General features: G+C 38.9%; 1 protein-coding gene across 1 annotated transcript in view; it reads right to left on the bottom strand.

Annotated features, from left to right (window-relative positions):
- Window positions 1–21956, bottom strand: part of LOC114144993 (neuronal acetylcholine receptor subunit alpha-2-like) — a 35132-nt gene that overhangs the window by 9178 nt on the left and 3998 nt on the right. Inside the window, exons 2-5 of the mRNA XM_028018302.1 lie at window positions 21632–21783; window positions 18884–18928; window positions 18699–18808; window positions 14766–16194 (exon numbers count right to left, since the gene is read on the bottom strand). Coding sequence (XP_027874103.1) covers window positions 14766–16194; window positions 18699–18808; window positions 18884–18928; window positions 21632–21783 — 1736 coding nt within the window. The remainder of the gene's footprint in view (window positions 1–14765; window positions 16195–18698; window positions 18809–18883; window positions 18929–21631; window positions 21784–21956) is intronic.

Below are 21956 nucleotides of genomic sequence, written 5' to 3'. Positions count from 1 at the left end.
TTGTGGTGAAGTTTAGACCCACTTTACTTTGGAGTTATGTTTTAACTCAGCATCCCTGTAGATGTTTTAAGTATGAGTCGCCAGTTCAATGCTATGACACTTCATCTTAATTGGATTAAAGTCTAGACTTTCTCCTAACTGACTTTAAAAGAGACTTCTCTACTTCAGGGATGGTATTGACTACTGATAACCAGAGTTGGATGGGAGCTTTCAACATTATAAGTAGACAATATTTCCCAGGAGAGTCTGTCTCTCTAAGAGCTTTGTAATTGCTGTCATTATGGGACTTTGTTAGGTGATGTAAGTATATGTTACTCCTTCAAATATGAAGGCGAGGGATTCAAGCTCAACTCCTGTTGTGTCTGTCTGCTACTATAAAAGGAGTAATTCTTTAGTCGTCCTCTTCTGTTGATAATGTTAGCTAAAAAAATGCGGAAACCTCATCAAACCTCGTCATTGCAGAAACCTCCATCACTTTCAGATAATTTATCTGGCAACATATTGAGCACTTAATAGGAAAAAGAAAGAGTGACAAAGAGACAGATAAGATACATGACAGTGAGAACAATTTAATTTAGGTAACAGTCAGCTGTTAATGGCTCTAACATTAGCATCTGCTTCGTAGCTAGCTAAATTAAATATTAATATTTAAGGTTTTTTGGTCTGTTTTGCACCTGGCCATCTTATGTCAACATGTAAAAACATATAAAATGCTTTTTAATGCTTGTTATATTACGACTATGTCAGTATTAGACAAGCATAAAAGTTGTGATATATGTATATACCAGAACATTGTACACTGATTACAGATTCTTCTGATGTATTTCCTTGTGTCATGAGCTGGATGTATATTTACAACCCAACTCCTCCATAAAACTCAAGCCAAAAAGGTAAACTAAAGGTAAACTTTTAAGCAGCTATGAAATCTGAATGAAAGTCTAATCTTACTGTAAAAGGATCCTTATTTTTGTCATTACTGCTTCCAAATGAAGTTCCTCTTTGGTTTGTTTTCGAAAATGAAAGTATTTACCAAAGTATCCAATATCCTTAATCTGGGGTCGGTTTTAATTAGTTTTTATGAGTTGTTCTTTCCTGTAATCTGAGTTTTGAGTTTGAATGTCTTCGAAATTAAGACCAAAGTTTTAATAGCTTCATAAATTATGAAGATTTCAACAGTGAGTGCGGGCTAATAAGACTTGGAAGTATATTATTTAGCATTCTTTCAAGAAAAACATGCTAGACAGCAAATGCTAAAATAAATAAGTCTCAGTTAATTCCCGGCTAGAGGTCCTGATCATTCATTTCTTAAGAATCATAATGGGGTAAAACTCAGTGCAGTATTTATGTTTATGTCAGCCACACACTCCACAAAGTTAATTTTATTATGTGCATCACAAAAACAGGTTTGGACATTGTCTTGTTGACTGAATCTGAGTCAATTAACGCTTTTTTCAAACTTTTTATGTCTATAACATATGACTCGCTCTTCACTCAGCTGTCACATCCCACAATGCAGCAGGAACACCTTTTTAAGATGTTCAGAACAAAATACTTCCGAAGCTGGCAGCGTTTTTGTCCACTCACCACTGAAATGTTGAACTCTCTTATGAGCCGTATAATATGGCTTTTGTTTGCACTGCAGCCTATCCAGGAGCCTGATTCATTTTCCTTGTCGCTGATTGGCTGTAACCCCAAGATTGGAGATGAGGAAGAATGTGGATGTTAGCTTCTGTGATAAAGCTAAAGACTGTTTCCATTGTGTGTTAAGGTTTCTTTGTTGCTTGAACTAAATAAATGGGGAGTGATAAGTGTTCTTAGAGGAGGTCTTGAGTATATTCAGTTTACTGTAGTTCCTGACCCCTGCAGATACCTGCCATACTGAGGCTGACCTACAGAAACTGGTTGGGACGAATTCTCTGCTGCAGTAAGAAAGAAGAGTTTTGGAGGAAAAATAGAAAGGATGCCCTATCCAGAATGTCATTGGTTAAGAAATGAAACTGCACTTTAACACTGCCGTTTTCAAGCCAAAACATGACTTTGATTGTTTTTGTTTTTTTTAATATTTTTATTAGAAGGGAAGGAGACATTACAGGCAAAATCTTTACTCTTAACAAAGTATGCCGTGATACACATCTTCTTTATGGCATCGATAGAAACGAACAGGTTACAGAAATAGAAGAGGTAGAAAGTACCTAACTGACAAAAGGCATACAATTTACCTCCAATGAGTATTTTTCTTTTTCATACCAGAACAAGACACAAGAACAAACCTAGTAAAAAAAAAAAAAAAAAAAAAAAAGGGGTGGGATGGGGTGTAGCATTCAATCTGGGGGAAGAGACTGAAGAGAGTGAAAGAATGTCATGAGAGGGCACCATAAGTTATAAAATTTGGCTGTGTTGCCTTTCACTGAATATCTAATTCTCTCCAGTTTTAGAAAGGACATGGTGTCTTTTAGCCACTGATTGCTAGAGGGTGGTTTAGTTGATTTCCAGTGGAAAAGAAGATGGCGTCTTGCCAATAAGGAAGTAAATGCTAAGACGTCCAATTGATTGGAAGTGAACTGTTTGTAGTTAACTGGAAGCCCAAATATGGCAACATGGGGAGAAGGTTTAATATCCAATGAGAGTATCTTTGACATAGTAACAAAGTAGGTCTGCCAAAAACTATGAAGTGATGAACAGGAATAAAACATGTGAGTTAGATTACAGGTAGGCGCACGACATTTCTCACAAATGTCAGTAACGGAGGAAAATTGCGACAATCGATTTTTAGAGAGATGAACCCTGAAGAGAACTTTAAACTGGATAAGAGAAAGTCGAGCACAGATTGAGCTTGAATGAATTTTTTTAAGGGCATTATTCCACCAATCCTCTCCCAAATTTAGACCAAGTTCGAGTTCCCAAGCAGCCTTAATCTTAGTAATGGGTGAAGAATTAAAAGACAGAATTTCATTATAAACTTTAGAGATATATGACCTTTGAAGAGGATCCCAACTCAGGAACAGCTCCCAGTACAGGTTTGGTGGCCTAGAGGGAAAACCGGAAAACAGAGCCCTGGCGCAGTGTCTGATTTGAAAGTACCGGAATAAATGGGAAGGGGGGAGATTAAATTCTGATGCAAGGTCTGTAAAGCTGCGAAAAATACCTTCTTTGTAAAAATCCTTGAAACATGACAGCCCTTTATTATCCCATGACAAAAAGGCGGGATCTGTGAGTGCTGGTTGAAACAAGTGGTTCCTCATTAAAGGAGCAAGTGTAGATGCTGAGTTAAGTTTGAAATGCCTCCTAAACTGGCACCAAATTTTTAAGACAGAGCGAACTACTGGGTTGTTCGTAAAGCCAGAGGGGTTGGATGTAGTGGGAGAAGTGAGAAGAGCAATTAGTGAGGATTGAGAGCATGATTGTGCTTCCAACTTGCACCATGGGAAGTTCAGGGATCCAAACCAAAATGAAATCTTGTGGATATGGGCCGCCCAATAATACAGCAGGAAGTTTGGAAGTGACAAACCACCGTTGAATTTGCATCTATGAAGAGTGGATTTGCGGATTCTGGGTGATTTACCACACCATAGGAAGCCAGAAATAACTTGATCCAACGTTTTAAAGAAATGTTTCAGCAGAAACAGTGGAAGACTATTGAACAAAAATAAGAATTTAGGTAAAACATTCATTTTAATTGCATTGATTCTACCTATAAGTGAAAGAGGTAAACTATTCCATCTTCGGAGGTCCAATTTAACTTTAGCAATTAAAGGCAAAAAGTTAGCAGCAAAAAGAGAGCTTAATGACCTGGTTATACTGACGCCCAGGTACTTAAAACCAGAGCAGCTCAACTTGAACGGAATGTCGGAGTGTAAAAGCTTTAATGCAGCCGCGTTGATAGGGTAGCATTCACTTTTAGCAATATTTACTCTGCAACCAGAAAAAGATCCAAACCTTTGAAAAGTAGATAAAATTGACGAGATGGAAAGACTAGGGTTTGAGACGTACAGCAATAAATCGTCAGCATAAAGAGATAGTTTGAATTCTGTGCCTAATCGGGAAATTCCGGTGAAAGTGTTAGAGGACCTTAAAAAGATTGAGAGAGGCTCTATAGCCAAAGCAAACAACAAAGGGAATAACGGGCATCCCTGTCTAGTGCCGCGGAAAAGTCTGAAAAAACTGGATTGAATACCATTGGAGGAGACACTAGCATGAGGGGAAACATAAAGGAGACGTATACAAGAAATGAATGCATCACCCAGTCCAAATCTCTTTAAAACTGCAAATAAGTAATCCCATTCAACTCTGTCGAACGCTTTCTCAGCGTCGACCGAGATCACAACTTCAGGTATTTCAGTGGAGGATTTAGAGTAAATAATGTTCAGGAGTGTACGGACATTAAAGAAGAGTTGCCTCCCCTTAACAAATCCAGTTTGCTCATGTGAGACTATAGTTGGTACTATACTTTCCAGACGATAGGCCAAAGCCTTAGCAAGGATCTTAGCGTCTACATTTATTAAAGAGAGAGGTCTGTATGAGCTACAAATATTGGGATCTTTATCCTTTTTTAAGAGGAGACAAATAGAGGCTTGTGTTAAAGTATGAGGGAGACTGCCCTTTTGTAGTGACTCTTTGTATACCGCGTGGAGAATTGGGGATAGCTTGTCTTGGAACTTTTTAAAAAATTCAACAGGGAATCCATCCGGTCCGGGAGCTTTGCTACTTTGCTTGCTTTTCATGGCAGCAACAATCTCCTCTATGGTTAAAGGCAAGTCAAGTTCCTTAGCAACATTTGGGTTTATCACAGGGAAGTTGAGGCTATCAAGGAACTGATTCATTTCAGTAGGATTAGCTGGAAATTCAGATTCAAATAACACAGAATAAAAAGACTGAAAAACCGAATTAATAGTAGTGGGATCCTGATGTAGAGTGCCTGACAAGTCCATAATCTGTGGGATCATGTGCGAAGCTGCCCGACGACAAAGCTGGTGAGCGAGAAGTCGGCTAGCCTTATCACCATGTTCAAAATAAGTAGAGCGTGACCGTAAGAGAAGTCGCTCTGCATCATTGGTGGTAAGAAGATCAAATTCAGTCTGTAAGTCAACCCGTTGTTTAAGTAAACCTGGAGAGGGGGAAATAGCAATTTGTTGATCCAGATTAGTAATATCAGTACTAAGTTCTAACAATTTCGCTTTGCGCACCTTATTCAAGTGGGCGGAATATGAGATAATTTGACCTCGTAAAAACGCTTTTAATGATTCCCAAAGTAAAGAATATGAAATTGGATTACTCTCATTTTGATTTAGTACAATGAAATCATCAATTTGAGCTGCGATAAATGTGTTGAACCTTTCATCTGAAAGAAGTAGAGGGTTGAATCTCCAAGGTGTAGCATACCGATGTTGAAGAGCAAACTTAATATCTAATGAAAGAGGGGCATGATCAAAAATAACAATAGGGTGATAATCAACAGATAGAACATTTGGAATTAATTTAGAGTCGACAAAAAAATAATCAATACGAGAGAAAGACTGATGCAAGTGGGAAAAGAAAGAAAATTTCTTGGATTGGGGATTATAAAATCTCCACGGATCAGCGCATCCATTCTTTGACATGAAATCTGAGAGTGATCTAGACATTAATGTAGGGACCAAACTGCGTGGGGCAGACCTATCTAATTTGGGATCGATGACACAATTCATATCCCCGCCTACAATAAGGAGATTATTATCTAAAGAAGGAAGAGATTCAAAAAGCTTATTCATAAAGTTTGGGTCATCAAAGTTGGGGGCATATATATTCACTAATAGAATTGGGACATGGAATAATTTACCAATAACAATTAAGTATCTACCATTTTTATCCGAAATAATTTTAGAAGCTGAAAACTGAATTGATTTACTAACTAAAATAGCAACCCCCCTGGCTTTAGAGTTAAAATTTGAATGAAATACATCAGAAGCCCAGGGACATTTTAGTCTGACCTGATCTCTGATGCGCATATGGGTTTCCTGTAAAAACACTAGGTCAGCTTTAAGATGTTTCAAATGGGCAAAAATCCTTGATCTCTTAAGTGGGCTCCCCATACCTTTGATGTTCCAGCTCAAAAATCTCACAGAAGACCCCGTTTGTGGGATGTTCACATTGTTATCTTTAGGAGACATGTTTCAAGACGATTGTAAATGTAGAGACAGGAAAATTGAGTATGGTGTACCGACCCCCACCACCACAAAACAAAACAAAACAAAAAAAAAAAAACGAAAAGAAGGAACCCTAACAAATAGAACAACAACTTCCCCCCCCACACCACCCCCGCAGCACTTACAACGACCCCATCCCCAAACGATGGGGAACCCAGTGCAGACCCCAAAAGGAGTCAGATCCCTAAAATGGATGCTCACGGTTTTTAGCAACGTAAAAGCAGAAAAGCTGCAGACCAAGCTCCCGCAAGCTCAACAACATTCGTCATTATGGCACATCCAGTTGAGACCAAAATATAACAAATTACAAAATGTTAATTACAAAAAGAGAACATAGGCTCTGTAAGGCAAAGAGAATAATAATAATAATAATAATAATAATAGCCAGTAAATGTGACACGTAGCTGCTTAATCAAAGCCGTGTACCTTTGCAAAGCTCTCTTATACTTTGAGGGACTTGATGAAGACGCTGGCCTCATCTGGTGAATTAAATTCCCTCTCCATACCATTGTGTGTGACCCGGAGTCGCGCTGGATAGAGCAGACCGAAACGGATCCCGGGGATCTCGCGGAGCTGACGGCGTACATCATTAAAAGCAGCACGGGCTCGGGCGGTCCTCGACGTGTGGTCAGGGAAAACAGAGATGCGCGTGCCTCCAACCGTGATCCGCTGCTGGGTCCTAGCTCGACGTAAAATGTCCACACAGTCCGAATGATAATGCATACGAACAACTATAGGACGAGGTCGCTCACCAGGTTTCGGCCTCGGTTGGAGAGTACGATGGGCACGGTCGACCAAGGGCTCTTTCTCCAGCTGAAAAGCCTCCTTAAGCAAAGTGGAAATGGCTGTAGATGTGGTGGAAAAATCCTCTGAGATGCCTATCAGTCGCAAATTGTTGCGACGAGATCTGGCCTCCAGGTCATCACATTTATTGTCCAATTTTTTCAAATCCGTGGACATCTGCTGGACCTTAGCCTGTAGAGTAGTGATATCGTCAGCGCACGTAGAGCATGATGTCTCCAACTCGCCCACGGTGTCCTTCAGGGCGCGCACATCCAGCTGAACAGTTGTAATATTGCTAGTCAATTCCGACTTCACTGCTAGGAGTTCAGCCTTTATACTGGACAAATTTTCAGTGAGAGCTGCTTGGAGTTCAGTCTTGAAGATAAGTGCCATTTCAACCCGAAGAGCCGATAGCAGCTCAGACTTAAAGGCCGAGGAAGGAGAAATGTCAGCGAGTTCATCCGAGCGAGTAGGAGAGTCACCACGCGGCGAGGATGTAGCATGAGAAGCAGGCCTCTGATGCTGTGTGGACGGTTTGACTTTTGGAGGCATTTTAATTAAGAGAAAAAAGCCAAGACTTGAGACGAGTGAACAAAAAAACACACCGAGAGGGAGTTAAAAGCTAGCAAAAATGTGCCTAAAATAACAATTATATCTAATAGTTGCGGGAGCTCAGCTACACGCGTCCTACCCCGCCATTCGCTCCACCGGAAGTCGACTTTGATTTTATTAACTTTAATAAAGTATCTCCTGACGCCTATGCATAAATGAAATGGATCCAGATGAGGAGAAAAGAAATCCTGAATGAGACATGCCTAGTTAAAATTAAATCTCTTCTTTATGCTTTGGTTCTTTATGCTTTGGTTCACTAGTTTTTTCTAATAGTGTGTTTATGAGGCACACAGCAGAAAAAATGCACTATGGAAACTGCAGAGTTGTATTTCATATGATGAAGAAATGATTTTGAAGACGTGTATTATGGACATTTTTGTAGCATCAGAAACGAGACACACAGAAGTGATAATTCAGCAGCAAACACTGGCTTGTCTTTAAATTCTGTTGAAAATGTCTCAGTTGGTTTACAAGCAGATGGAGGCAGATGTCTTTCACTTTACATTGCAGAGGACATCCTTCTACCTTTCTCAGATCACAGTGTACTCAGCTATATCTCATCTCTAATGTGGAAGGCAGTGAGAATAACCTTTCACTGTAAACTTACATTTAGGATGTTTGGAGGAGAAAGAAACAGAAAGCTTGTCTTTAAAAGAGAACACTTAATGTCCTCAGTCTAATTTACTTACTGGAGTTCATAGTGTCCAACATTTTCCATATATTTTGCTTCCAAAAAAGACAGATTTTGGTAATCTTTTGAAGTGCTCACTATAATAAGTTTCTAAAGGTTTCTTAAGGCCTAGGACTACCAGGATTTTGAGAAATTCCTATCTCTACCAAGAGGGGCCAAATTGGGTATCTTCCTAGAGCTACCGAGAGAGGGCCAAACTGGGTTATTAGCATCCAAATGTGGCCAAACTGACGACTCTGAATGGTCTAATTAGCATCCATGTAGATGAGCAGGGGGGAGGAGAGCCAAACTCACTACATCAACTTTCACGCTCAATACACAGCAGTTAAAGTCACCTTCTCCCCACTCCCCAATTCAACATTTAGGCGTATGCTCACATTTTATACATATAAAAATGACTGCAAACAGACGTGCAATTGCACTGTTTCTCTTAATTTTAAAACATTTCAGTTAATAATTATGTAAATGGAATAGAAGATAATTTATTTTTAAGATTTTTTACTCAATTTTTACCATTTGCATGTGAAAAAGGCAGAATTTTGTGTTTCATAGACTCAAGTGAAATAACCAGGCAGGTTTCCAGTAATAAATTATAGTCCACAGCTTGTGAGCACAGTATTATAAATATAACCATCACAATCCCTCTTCTCTTTAGTTCTTTATAAAGATTATACAGCATAAAGTGAATGTCAAATGAGCTGTTTCTTTGTGCATTAGACACACACAATTCACCCATAAAATGAACACATTACTCCATTTCAAAATAGGATCCACAGGAAGGGGGTATAAAGAGCTTAAGAATGGAGTAGAGAGTCTATCTAACAGACCTGGTATCAAATTCCAAACCTTAACATTGTGCCCTACATAAAGGAGAAATCATTGATGAGCACACAAATTACACTTCTGTGTAACTTTGTATTTACTGATATTGTACATGAAAAATGTTTGAAATGTATTTTTGTTCAATGCATTTGTGATTTTTTTTTCACAAGTGAATTGGATAAAATACACAGCAATCTTCAGCATAAGATAGCTCATCTTCTCCACAAGTTGAAAAAAATTGCATTTCCTTTCCCACTTATAACACATTGGCATGTGATGTACAAGATATTGAGAGTGGATTTGCACACATCTGCCACAGGTTCCCAGAGTTTCAGGAGAATTGGGGTAAATTCACACCAGCCCTCTTTAGCCCACGTTAATACTCTTTTTCATTTGCCTAGAAAATTTGGTTGATTTAGGGAGGTGTGAATGTATACTCAAACTCTAATGCGGACCAAAGAAGTGAACTCTGGTCCTCCTAAAAGCCTAGGTCTCGGTTCAGCTGAAGTGAACTGTAGTGCGGTTTGAATGTATACGTGAATGCCAAGTGGTCCTGAGACCGCTCCAAAAGCAGGAAACGCACTACAGCAGAGGGTACTTGTGTGAAAAACAACATTCTCCATAGTTTGATGCCTCATCCCCGACTCATGCTGAGCAGATTTTGTTGAACAGTGTTTGCTTTTTCACATTTACCCAAAGACAAAATAAACATCCAACAACAGCTAAAATCTCAGGCCACCCCACTTTTGCTTACATTTTTAAGAATCAAGTTGTGCTTAGTGTCTTGTTCAGATTTTGTTCTGTCATTTCCTTCAGTGATTCTTAGTGCAGCATTTTCACAGGCAAGAGGATAAACAAGTTGCTAATGGGGTTTCATTTGTTTAACACAATGCAGTGTGAAAGCATATCTTATCAACTTAAAATGTAACAGATGTTACAATTTTGAATGTAATGATTATCATGACATGTAAACAAAAACAGAGTCACGTCAGATTTTAGCAGTTGTATGACTTCATTTTTATCTTTGGCAAAAGACTACCAGCAATTCCTCCCGCTAGCGCAAGACATGCACATTTGCTTTGGTTTATTTATCCAGAATGCTTTGACCTACAATTCACGTTTTGCTTTTGGAATGGTATTCACTTTGCTTGGCACATACTTATGCATTCAAACCACACCTAATAACCCTGGTTATTAGGTAGACCAGAGTTTGCTTTTCGATTTCTTTATGGTTGCATGTCATAAATGCCGGGGGTTATTTCTGTGTTTTTTATAGAGATAAGAATAACATTGATGCTGTGTAAAAGATCGACAGCTTGTTGAGTATTTAAACCTACAAAACCAACAGCTGAAGAGGCAGTCAACAGACGGGGGTGAGGATGCATGCAGTGTGATAGGCTTAGACGTTGACAATTGTTGAAAGGATGTAGATGACCTGCATGGAACAAGTACTCTTAGTTTTCCTGCTAATTACTCTCTAATTCCAACTTAACACACCTGGAAGATGGCAGCTAACATCCTTTCATCGACATCATTAAATTGACTTTTCACCATAGTGTGCTGTGAAACCCCAGTCCTCTATTGCAATTTCAGAGAAGAAATTATAGAAAAGACCATAACCATCCACCAGTCACTACAACAGCTTATTACTAAATAATTAATATAGGCTAGTGGACAGACATTTCTGCCTATAGTACACATTTAAAATCAATTAAATGGTGCAGTTGTTGTTGCTTGTTAGGTTAACAACTGACCTAACAAAACGTATGCAGTAGATCATGAACAGTTTATTAGCTGATAATTTAACCACTAAGAAAAGACATTTAATTTTGTTGTAAAGTTTGCAAAAAAAAAAGCCGTAAACAAAGGATGCAAAATATACAAAGTTTTAGAGCGCATCTGCTATTAAACTGGTTAACATGTTGTTTAAAAAAGAAAATTGAGAGTCAAGACAAGATACTAGAGGGACAAAACTTAGAAAACAACATCAGGATTTGTTATAAGAATTACCATGCAAAGAGAAACTATGCATGGGACTTGAAATATACTGCATTTGGGTTGAAGCAGCCGATACCACAGAAAGGATTGCACAGAAAAAGCATTAGCAATTAGCATCCCTGTAGATGAGCAGGGGGGAGGAGAGCCAAACTCACTACATCAACTTTCACGCTGATTGTCCTTGGAACAGGATAGTAATGGCCTTATTTACATAACAAAGGCGCCTCTTCACACCCTCTCTTGGAGGGCCAAACTGGCCCCTCTCTGGTAGCTCTAGGGACAGGGCCAAACTGGCCCCTCTCTGGTACCTGGACGAAGATTCCCATTTTGGGAATCTTTGGTAGTTCTAGTGTTAAGGCCTTTCTTGTTCATTGGGTGTTGTTGGATCCGTTCCACATCCTGTGTGGGGAATATGAGCTCTTCCCCTCCAGTAGAAGGTACAAATCCCAAAAACTAAATTGGACTGTTTTAAATACTCTTTTGTACTCATCTCCATAAACATTTTGAATCAAAGTTTTAAACAGATGATAGGTTGCTGGGAGGTTAGCAGTACTTTGGGTTGTGTTGTCTTTAAACTGTGGTGTATGTTGTTCAGATTTCTAGCTATATATATGATGTGCACATGGATTTATTGTGTGTTTAGGCAGCTACTATTATGCAATATACACCCTGGAGTACATGACAAATTTCCTCTAGGGGACAAAAAGTCTGTTCTATTCTGTTCTATTCTATTCTATTCTATCCCATTTTCAGTCCACTGACCATTTCCAATTGAATGTTTATTTTGTTTGTTAAACCACTTCACTTTTGACATATGAGCCTGTAGATATAAAATAAGTGTTAAGTTGACATAAAACAGCATCTTGGACAAAGAGCCAATTTCTAATGGGATCTTTAACCATTTGTTCTTTAGCAGCTTGCCACAAGGACAAACTTTGTTCCCATTTCTTCAGTTAAATCTATAGAAAATTTACCAACAAGTGGATTTCTTAAGGGCAGTCAGCTGAAAAATTGACATAGAGCAGATGCAGCTGAAGATAATGGATATCTCAGGCCCTGAGTTGTGGCTTTGCTGGATTTTTTTCCTCTGTTTTCTAATGAAAGACTTAAAGAGTTTGTCTGTGGAAGAGAATTTTGTTAGGCCTCACACGTTTTCATTTGTCCTTTGCCTTTCCAGTGTTGTATAGTAACGAAGTAAAAACACTTCACTACTTTACTTAAGTATATTTTGGAGTACTTCATACTTTCCTCGAGTATGAAAATTTTTGATGACTTTCACTTTTACTTCACTATATTTCCGAACTTAATTGCGTACTTTTACTCCGATACATTTTCAATGTGTGGTTTAGTTACTCGTTACAAAAAAGTGAGAGAGAGAAACGCAAGTGTTTTGATCCCACCTACTGATTAGCAAGTAGCAAGTAGGCTACCGAACAAAGTTGGTAGCCTACTTGCCTGGGCTTGTTCATCACCTCCAATAGGATACACCTGTTTCGCTTCTCCCATTAAACACAAAGCAAGTCTCGCAATCAGCAGCAGCCACATGGAGGAGGAGACGGAGACCACAACGACTGCAACTACGTCGGACACGGCTCCAGGGGAACCACCAGCTGGTGATGAGAGCCCATGGCCTTATTTAAACACAATATACTCTTTCGTGGGTGTTAAAGATTCGTCGTACCGCATGCAGTTTATGTTATTCCTGCCCGAAGATGTGGAAATTCTATCTTACAAAAACTCCCCGTCCAACTTGAAGAAACACATCGAGGTAACGTCTTATGAAATGGTTATAATCGTCCTGTTTCAGTAACTATAGCTTGGTCACTAGACACTACTGTATTGTGAAACGTTGACCATAAATGAACTTTGTTTGGCATTGTTTCAGTTCCACACGTGGTGTATTTAGCTTAGGCCTAATGTTGACTGTAGCAGGCTACCTAGACTCCTCTGTTCAAGGGGGGACAGAAGCCATAGCGATAGCAATTTAGACGAAATTTAACGAATATAGGAAAGGCATGCAAGTTCAAAACCAGGTTTACAGATGCCAATAAGCTGCATTTCCCTCCCAATTTTTTTTTTCTTTTGCATAATGACCAGTTGTGTGCACCACCTACTGACTGTAGCATTGACTGATTCACTGATTTGTGAAGTAGAGTAATCGTAACAGCTCTTTTTCTTCATGTTGGCCGCATTTTCTGTACTATTTATTTTTCTCATTTTCAGCACTGACCTTACTTGAAGGGAAAACTTAAGGCTTACAAAAACTTTGTATTTTCTGTCCTGGAGGGTATACTAAGAAGCTGGTTCAGTAGTAAAGCAGGTTAAGTTAACCTTGTGCTATAGGTAAAGCACCTAATTTTCTTAACTAAATGATGCCTGCAGGTATATCTATTAGCAGGTTTAATTTTGCCTGCACTTGGTTGTGTACATTATTTTAAGTGTATTTGACAAGTTTACCAAAATATAAAAAATGTCATTCAAACTGCATTTGCTTTGTTTTACTTTTTACTTGTACTTTTCATTACATTACTTGAGTACATCCATTTTTACAGTAATTTCCATACTTAAGTACAAGAAGTTTCAGATACTTTAAGACTTTAACTCAAGTAACATTTCAGTCAGTGACTTGGACTTTTACCAAAGTCATATTTTGGAGAGGTACTTATACTTTTACTTGACTCTGAGATTTCAGTACTTTATACAACACTGCGCCTTTCCGCTTTCGCAAATTACTTTCCACAAATTACTTTCCACATGCCATGATCAGAATCACATTGAAAAGATTACAAACAAGCCTGGCTCTTTGGGATAAAAGGAAAAATGACCAATGGTTTAACACTTTTTGACAGAACTATTTCTATGTGAAATCTAGTCTGGTCACAGTTTGTTTACTGTTGGATACTGGAGTTTTTGGATCCGTAGGGAGCTGTTTTTGTGATCCCGTGCACCTGTGCGTTATCAGCTTAATTAACGTCAGCATAAGAGGAGCGGGCGGCCAGTTCTCCGGCGCCTGAGTGTTATAATTATTTTGGTTTCCTCTCGTGGAATTTGCCTATTGTGTTGCCCGAGCTTTCAGATCCATAACCAAGAACCCCAGTTGTGAATTCATCTGGAAAATTCATCTAAAACTGGAGAGGATCCGCACCTCGGTCGACCTACTGTCCGACTACCTGCCCGCCCTCAGACGTGCCTTCCTTCGGCAATCGCGAACACCTCCAGCCATCGGAACCCGGACCGCACCTCCCTCTTACGCAAGAACCCAGACTCTAGCATCCCAACCTTTTCCCTCCCTGGCGGATCCATTTCATCCCACCCAGTAAGCCCGTTCCATTACTCCTTCCGCTTAATTCTTACTACCCACTTACCTCTCATCTCCCCAGCTCTCAGATCACTGACGCTCCGGATCCAGTGGTGCTAGAAATTACTTACATTTCACCAACTGTTCTGTTCATCAATAAATTTCACTTATCTGATTCCTCCATCTCCTGTTTGTGTTCTGCATGTGGGTTAAGCGAGTTGCGTCCGCTATGACATTTACTTGATGCATAACTATAAGGTGCTAAGGTCTCTACCTTAACTATAAGCTAAAGTTACCTGCTCTTTGTGCTCCTAACTGCTTATTTTATCACCAAGGTTTTTTGAGTTTCTATAAAAAAAAGTAAATTCTTATAACTTACTGAAAAGTCTGCATCCTCTGCTTTGAGATGGTCTGCGATGTATTGAACTCCCTCTATGGCTCGTTGCATAGCTGGAGAAATTGCTGGAATAGGAGTATCTTGTTGGGTGCTTGCTTCTTTGGTTGGCACTCTTGTTGGGGATTTGGCCAAGTGCTCCTTAGAGACCATTTCTTTCAGCTGCCTTGGAAACCCCAGTAAGCCATTGTCATGCAGACAGCAGTACTGGAAGCTCTGTGAGCGGCAGAGATGTTCAGATGTTGGTGGAGCCTGATCATGCTGGTTGCACATTTGCTCCGCGCTTTGGGAACGGCCATTGAGGGACAGAGAACTTGGCTGCTCACTGGACAAGTTGTGAAGTGAGTCCAGAGCCAAAGTCGGAGGCAAAGACAACTGAGAGGCGCACATGGTCGCAGAGTTGTGTCTGCGTAGGGAATGCTTCTCTGTGAGGACCGAATATTTGGCGGAGGCTGATCTGTGGAAGATGTTGGTGCTGAGCGGATGGTCGTTACAGTGGTCTTCTCGGGAGGAAGAAGGTGGAGAAGGTGAGCAAACAAGGATTCTCGGACTGTCAGTGGAAGTTTTTGGGAGTGTGTTGTCTGTCTGCGTCATCTGTCTCAGCTCCATGTCCAGACCAATCCAAAAAGCCTGTGAGTTGTTTGTTGTGGAAATCATGGTCGGGCGGTGCATCATCTCGATGAGCTTCTTGCAGTGCTGTTTCGCTGTTCCCGGCGGACGTTTCATAAAGAGGACTCGAGGAACCAAGTCCAAGAAAACTCTGCGCACCCAATGAGGCATACCATGAGTTTTGGGCGACCGGTGATGCACATTCAACACAAAGACCGTGATTATGATGGAGAGTGTGACAAAGACCATGGTGAACAGCAGGTATTCACCAATCAGGGGGATCACCAGTGACGTGGACGGGATAATCTCTGTGATTAGCAAGAGAAACACGGTTAGGGACAGTAGAACCGAAATACATAAGGTGATCTTCTCTCCGCACTGGGATGGCAAATAAAAGACCAGAACAGTCAAACAGGAGATGAGCAGACAGGGGATGATCAAGTTGATGGTGTAGAACAAGGGAAGCCTCCGAATGATAAAGTAGTAAGTGATATCCGCATAGATCTCCGTACAACACTCGTACTTTTTCGTGTTGTACTTGCCCACTGCATTGACGATGACCCACTCGCCGCTCTCCCAGTAGTCCATCTGGTCCACATCGCTGGCCATGTTGATCAGGTCGATCTTGGCTCGGTCGTAGGTCCAGGAGCCAAACTTCATCTTGCAGCTCTGCTGGTCGAAGGGAAAAAATGTGACGTCTATGCTGCACGATGACTTGTAAATGGCTGGAGGCGCCCATTTTATTTGACCATCATAGAACAGGTGGGCTTTGGTGAGGTGAGTCACGGCAAAGTCGCCGTCTGCACTGAAAAAGAGAGGGGCATAAAGGAAAGACGTTTATGTCTCTGTCATGATGATAAAACATTGTGTGTGTTGTGCTGACTGTTTCTGGAACATTGGTCAAAGTGCATTTTGGATTGGCTGAGGTTTTACCAATTCTCAACCACATCTCTACTGGATTAAAAAAAAAAGTATAATGGAAATGGCTCCATTGTTACACTTGAAATTTCATACAATAGGTCCAAATAATGGCAAAATTATTTATGTTTTTATTCATTTAAATAGGATTTGGTCTGATTGTGAATACAAATTTATTAGTGTTGAAGAAACAACACAATATATTGATGTTTGTAATTAAATTATTAATGCATATGACAAAATATTATAAAACTACAAATTTAGATATTGGGTTTAATTTGTGTTGTTTGATAAGTATGCACAAAAAAACTCGTCTAAAGAAAAAAAAAGTTGTAGGTAAATAATTCATAAATGTTGTTTTGATGACAGAGCTTTGATCTGGCAGAGCAGCAGCTGCTCAACCCTCCTTTCTTTAATTATCTCCCTTTAGTTTATTTGGCTAATCTCTTTGTGGACACTAAAGCTTTCATTTCATTGCAGATTTGCCATCAAACACCTGAGCACCACACGCGCCCCATCATTTGAGTCATCTGAAGAGTACATCTGTCAAAGTTTGAAAGCAACAGCTCATCCTATATAAGAGCATTTTATAGTATGAAAAACAAAAAAAATATGTTGTTGGTCTCCTGGTATCTTAGCCACAGCAAGCTTTTCTCTGCATGATGGATTTTTTATCTTAATCTTCTTCTTTATCTGTATTTCCATTACAAATGGGAGCAAAAGTTTGTCTATCTTCTGCTATAGTCAAAAGACATAATTTTGCAATCGCAGCATCTCCATTAAACAAGAAATGCAATTCAAATCAGACAATGAATAAGTTTGTTCACGCAATAAGCCATTAAAAATGTGCTGCACCATCATCACCATCCTCCTCCAACCATTTCCTGTTATCTTGTTCTTGGTTTGTGCCAGAGGTAACATCTGGTTATTGATCATGTGACTAAGTGCAGCTAAATTACAGCACTCCCGACCAAAAGCAATCAAGCAGAGCCAGAGGGAGGGTTTTAACGCTGTCAATCAGGCTCATGTACAAGCAACTTAATGTGTTAATGGCACAGAAATGACTTACTGTTGCAATAAAACAGTTTATTTGTTGTTATTTGTGGCCATGCTAACTAGTGTTAGACTTCAGTGCAAAGACCCGCCTCCTAACTCTTATTGTTTGGTTCTGATTAGCACTGGGAGAAGGCAGAAGATCTTGATATTTTTCACAAATTATCTGTTGGGTAAATTGTATTATTAGTATTATCAAATATTTGTTGTATTATGTAGCCTTGTAGTTACATTTAGATAATGTTTCTGTGTGTTAATTAATTCTGATTCCTTCCTAATCCCTCCTTGGAAGAGAGAGGTGACAGATATTCTCAGCAGGACTCCCTGAGAGATGGAGGTGTTAGTTGCTCCCAGCAGAGTTTTACAAGCCTGACAATAAACTCTGCTCTGTGCTTCTTTGTGCTACAAAGCCGTTGCTTTGAAGCTATACAACGTGTCCTATTCGACGCCGTGCTTGGAGCAAGAAGGATTTAGATTGTAGATACCATGTGTTTAGTTTAGTGATTGTCTTGTAGCACTGCTTTGACCCCACCCCCTAGAGTTGCAGCGCCCCGTGTGGCAGGGTTCTTAAAATCAATAAAACAGAGGAGCGGGAGATGTGTTTTTCAGAGCGGTTGGAGATTTGTAACTGAAAGCATATCTCTGTCTGCTCTCCTCGCGAGAACAAAGAATTTAACTCTCTTGTCTTTCCTGTGTTTGTTTAAAATTGTCTCTAATAGGTATTTAGACCTGACATTATCTGTATCACAACATATTGATAGTTTTAACAAATGTGTTAATATATTTTGAAGTTAGTTGAATAGGTGTTTGGTTTGTCCTCACTGAGAAATCCCTATTGCTTTTTAAAACTAAAAATAAGGATTGAAATATTATGAAGAAAATCTTCAAAATGGTTGACCTGCTCAATTAAAACTGCAATTATGTGTAAACAACACTGTGTTTTTTGTTCCTGGAGTAGTTTTTTAAAATTTAGTTAACTTTCACTAAATTAGTTAACTAAATTAACTAATTTAGAAACGGATTTTGAATCCGTTTCACTGCAGACACCATAACTGCTGCTGCCACCTTAGACACAGCCAATTAAAGTTCATTCCTCACTCCTAACAGTGCGTATTACTTTCTAAGCTTTTCCATTAAAGTTGACCTGGTTCGCATTCATTTCCACCAAATTACTTCACGAAACGGGCAAAAGACAAGGAAAGAGATCCATCACGTTTTCCTCCCTTTGCGCCATCTGTGTGGAGTTAAGTCGTCAAAATCCGGAAGTGGCTTGACGCATGATTTTGAAAATGGTGACAGAGAAGTGGTTCTAGATTATCTGCTGAAACTGATCCAAACTTGTTGTAGAGGACGATATCAGGTCTCCAGATGATCTCTGATGGGATGCGTATTGACGTGACGTTTTCGTATTCCTCCGGGTTCCAACGGAGTTTGTAGTCGTTCCATTCCTGCAGAAAAACATGTTATGTTCATGCATTGCAGTTTTATATCAGCATTTATCTGGTTCTCTCATAATCTCTTACTTGCTTAACCCACACGTTTGTCGTCATCATCTGGTTCTTCTCATCCTTTTAATAGAAAGGAAAGTAGTTATTGCAGCTTAAACTTCCTTCATAGATAAATACATCAGTATTTCCAGAGGTTCATTGTGTAACACACCAAGAAAATAAAAATATCAGCTTCCTGCAGAAGCGCCCTGCTATTTTTCTGGCAAGCTGCATTCTCCAGCTCTTCCCCAGCAGCCTGTAAGATGTTGCAGTCAGTGAATACACTCCAGAGGAAAAGACAACTTCAGCTGGAGTTGACACTCACAACCAGGCATTTGGAGCAAGCGCTGTCAGCTAACCGAATGTCAAAAAAAAGAGGACATTTTTCCCCGAAAGTAAGGCAGGGTGCATAATGTATAAGGTCCTTTAAGCAAACTGTGTGCATATATACAACTGTGTTGCATGCATATATGAAAATAAAATACACATGGATGTGTTGGAAACTGTGAATGAAGATATTTTGGCAAGACATAATGTGACTGGATATCTGTTTGAATGACAGCTGTGAATATTTACTGCGTGCATTAGCATTATCTGGCAACTGGATTTAATTTGGTGGAAACTAATAGAATCTCCTTTGTTGTGGTTTCATTTCCGCTGATAAGTGATCTGTCTCAAAATGTGTTTTACTTTCTCGATGACGGTTTGTGCTGGCTGTAATGAGTCTGGATAAACAGAAGGATTGCAACTGAAAAGACACATTAATGCTGCAAAGGAACATAATGGCAAACCACAAGCCCCCCATGCAGTGTGATTTACTGTGGAAGCTAATCTGCTAATTAGCTATGGAGCTTTCAAATGTGTTACCAGTACAATTTAGCCAATATAGAAATATATGCCAAAAATAAAAAAAGTTACTGCAGATGCTACAGTATACAATTGTTTATCAATGTTTATACATGCCAGCAGAGGTGGAAAGAGTAAATAATGTAGGCTACTCGTGTAAGTGTCAATAAAATAAGTTTATTCTTGAAAAAATGTATGTTTATTTCTAAAAGATAGAATAATGTATTTTAAGTTGTTTTGTTCACGTTTTAAGATTTCTGTTAAATGATTGTACTTTATTTCGTGTCAAATTATTTTTTGTCGAAAGTTATCACAAGATTTGTGTACATGTGTGAGGCTGCGAGACTTAAATAAACAGAAGAAGCAGAAGCCTGGAACAGAGCTATGTGTAGCAGCCTCGTGTCTTGTCGTTGTCAAGGTATTTTGTAGTTATGTTTGTAATGTTGTGTGAATTTATTGGTTATGGTGTTTTAATTGCTTAATATTTTGGTTTAGAGTGAACAACGACAAATTAATCGTTAAAGACCTCCGAAGTGGCAGGCGTCCACGAGGTAACGTTTGTCAAAGCACGTGTCATCTGTCTGTTTGTAAATGTATCTATGTCTAAAGCTTTGTCTTTTATTTCTGTAGTTTTCACGGCATTTAATAAAGAGCCCGTCTTAAGGAAGCTGTGCCAGAGTTGTCACTTTGGAGCTACAACTCAAGTAAAATTACAGTTATTTTTGATTTTTAAAAATTCTGTAAATTTCATTAAATTTTTACTTTAGTTGCTTTATGATGAGCAAAACAAAGTTCAGTTCATCACAAAGGAAATGAGAACATATTGGTCTCAAACTGTTTTTATTTAAATGAGCACATTTATAAATAAAAAGCAACACAAAATATTACGTGCATTTTTAATGGACATTTGGAGTCGGTTATTTAAAACTATTAAATAGGAGTAACAAACAGCAGCTGACATAAGATATTGGAAATTAGTTTTAAATAACCAACTCCAAACTATGCCTGATTTTCTGTTTTCAGTTTTAATCAATACAGATTATAATCACAAGTACCTGATAAAATTGAGTTACTTTTGTTGTTAAAATATTAAACTTTACAATGTATGATAAATCTGTTGCCTTTTTTTATACTTAGAGTTAAATTGATGCCATAAGTACAGTAAGATGTTTTCTTTTTGTCAGAAGTTAATGTGAAATAAACTTGATGGGTTTTTGTTATTCTGTCTTCCATTGATGCAACACCATGACATCTTATTGAGAAAAAAAAAATTTAATGTAACAGAGTAACTTTACTCAAAACAAATTCAAGTTAAAGTAAATGGTCAGGTTTTGCAAACAACTTAAAGGACAAATTAGACAAATTGTAATTACATCAATAAATGTAAATGTAACTTATTACTTTCCACCCTGTATGACAGAAAATATAATTTTTCCACATTGGGAAGTGCTTCTACATTCTGCGTTATCCATACAGGTAGCCCATAGGACAGTAAAATATTAATGTTTTTATTTGTTTTGGTTCACACAATGAGTCTCTGATGATTTTCGTCATAGTACCGACAAGAATTTAAAACTACTTTCTCCCCTGGTCTTTAGTAAAAAACCATAAGTCGTTTCTACTGCTAGCACTAAACATGTGTGTTTGCTTTGTTTGAATTTACCCAGAATGCCATGTTCTGTGGGTGAAAGCCCAGTTGCTTGGAAACTTTAGCTTTGAGGAGGAGCATCATCCATGGAGATTGAAGAATTTCTCAAACATGCATGAGAGAATCAAATAATCGCTCTAGGTTTGTTTTTGATGATGGAATAACATTCTAAAATAATGGAAAGCTCAGAAAAGTTGATTTTATATAAACTGCCTCCTTAACTGTTTTGAAAATGTGGAGTCAGAAAGCAGTTCAGAAGAACTGTAACACAGCTGCTTGGTTTCACTCACCACATCAATTAGCTGAGCAATAGACAAGCCGAAGTGGACCAGCACCGTGTCTGAAGTGTTTTGCACAGGCCGAGAGAGCTTATTGTAATGCGCAAACAGATTCTGAAGAAGCCTCTCTTCAGCATGGGCACGAGGTCCAACTTGGGAGTACACTGAAGGAAAAGAAGACATAAAAAATCAATAGAGAAAGCTTTGACTTTCTGCTATGCATGTGCAAATTTCTTGCAAGGAGTTTCTGTTTTCATATTCATGCTTGAAATAGAGTAATCTCGCATTGATTCGAATGCATATTGCTTTTTTTTTACAACACATTTATCCTCTGTGA

The sequence above is a fragment of the Xiphophorus couchianus genome, chromosome 1 (genome assembly GCF_001444195.1).
Source record: "Xiphophorus couchianus chromosome 1, X_couchianus-1.0, whole genome shotgun sequence".
In the NCBI taxonomy this organism is placed as follows: domain Eukaryota; kingdom Metazoa; phylum Chordata; class Actinopteri; order Cyprinodontiformes; family Poeciliidae; genus Xiphophorus; species Xiphophorus couchianus.
The sequence above is the reverse complement of the archived record's forward strand: the minus strand, read 5'-3'. Positions and strand labels throughout refer to the sequence as shown.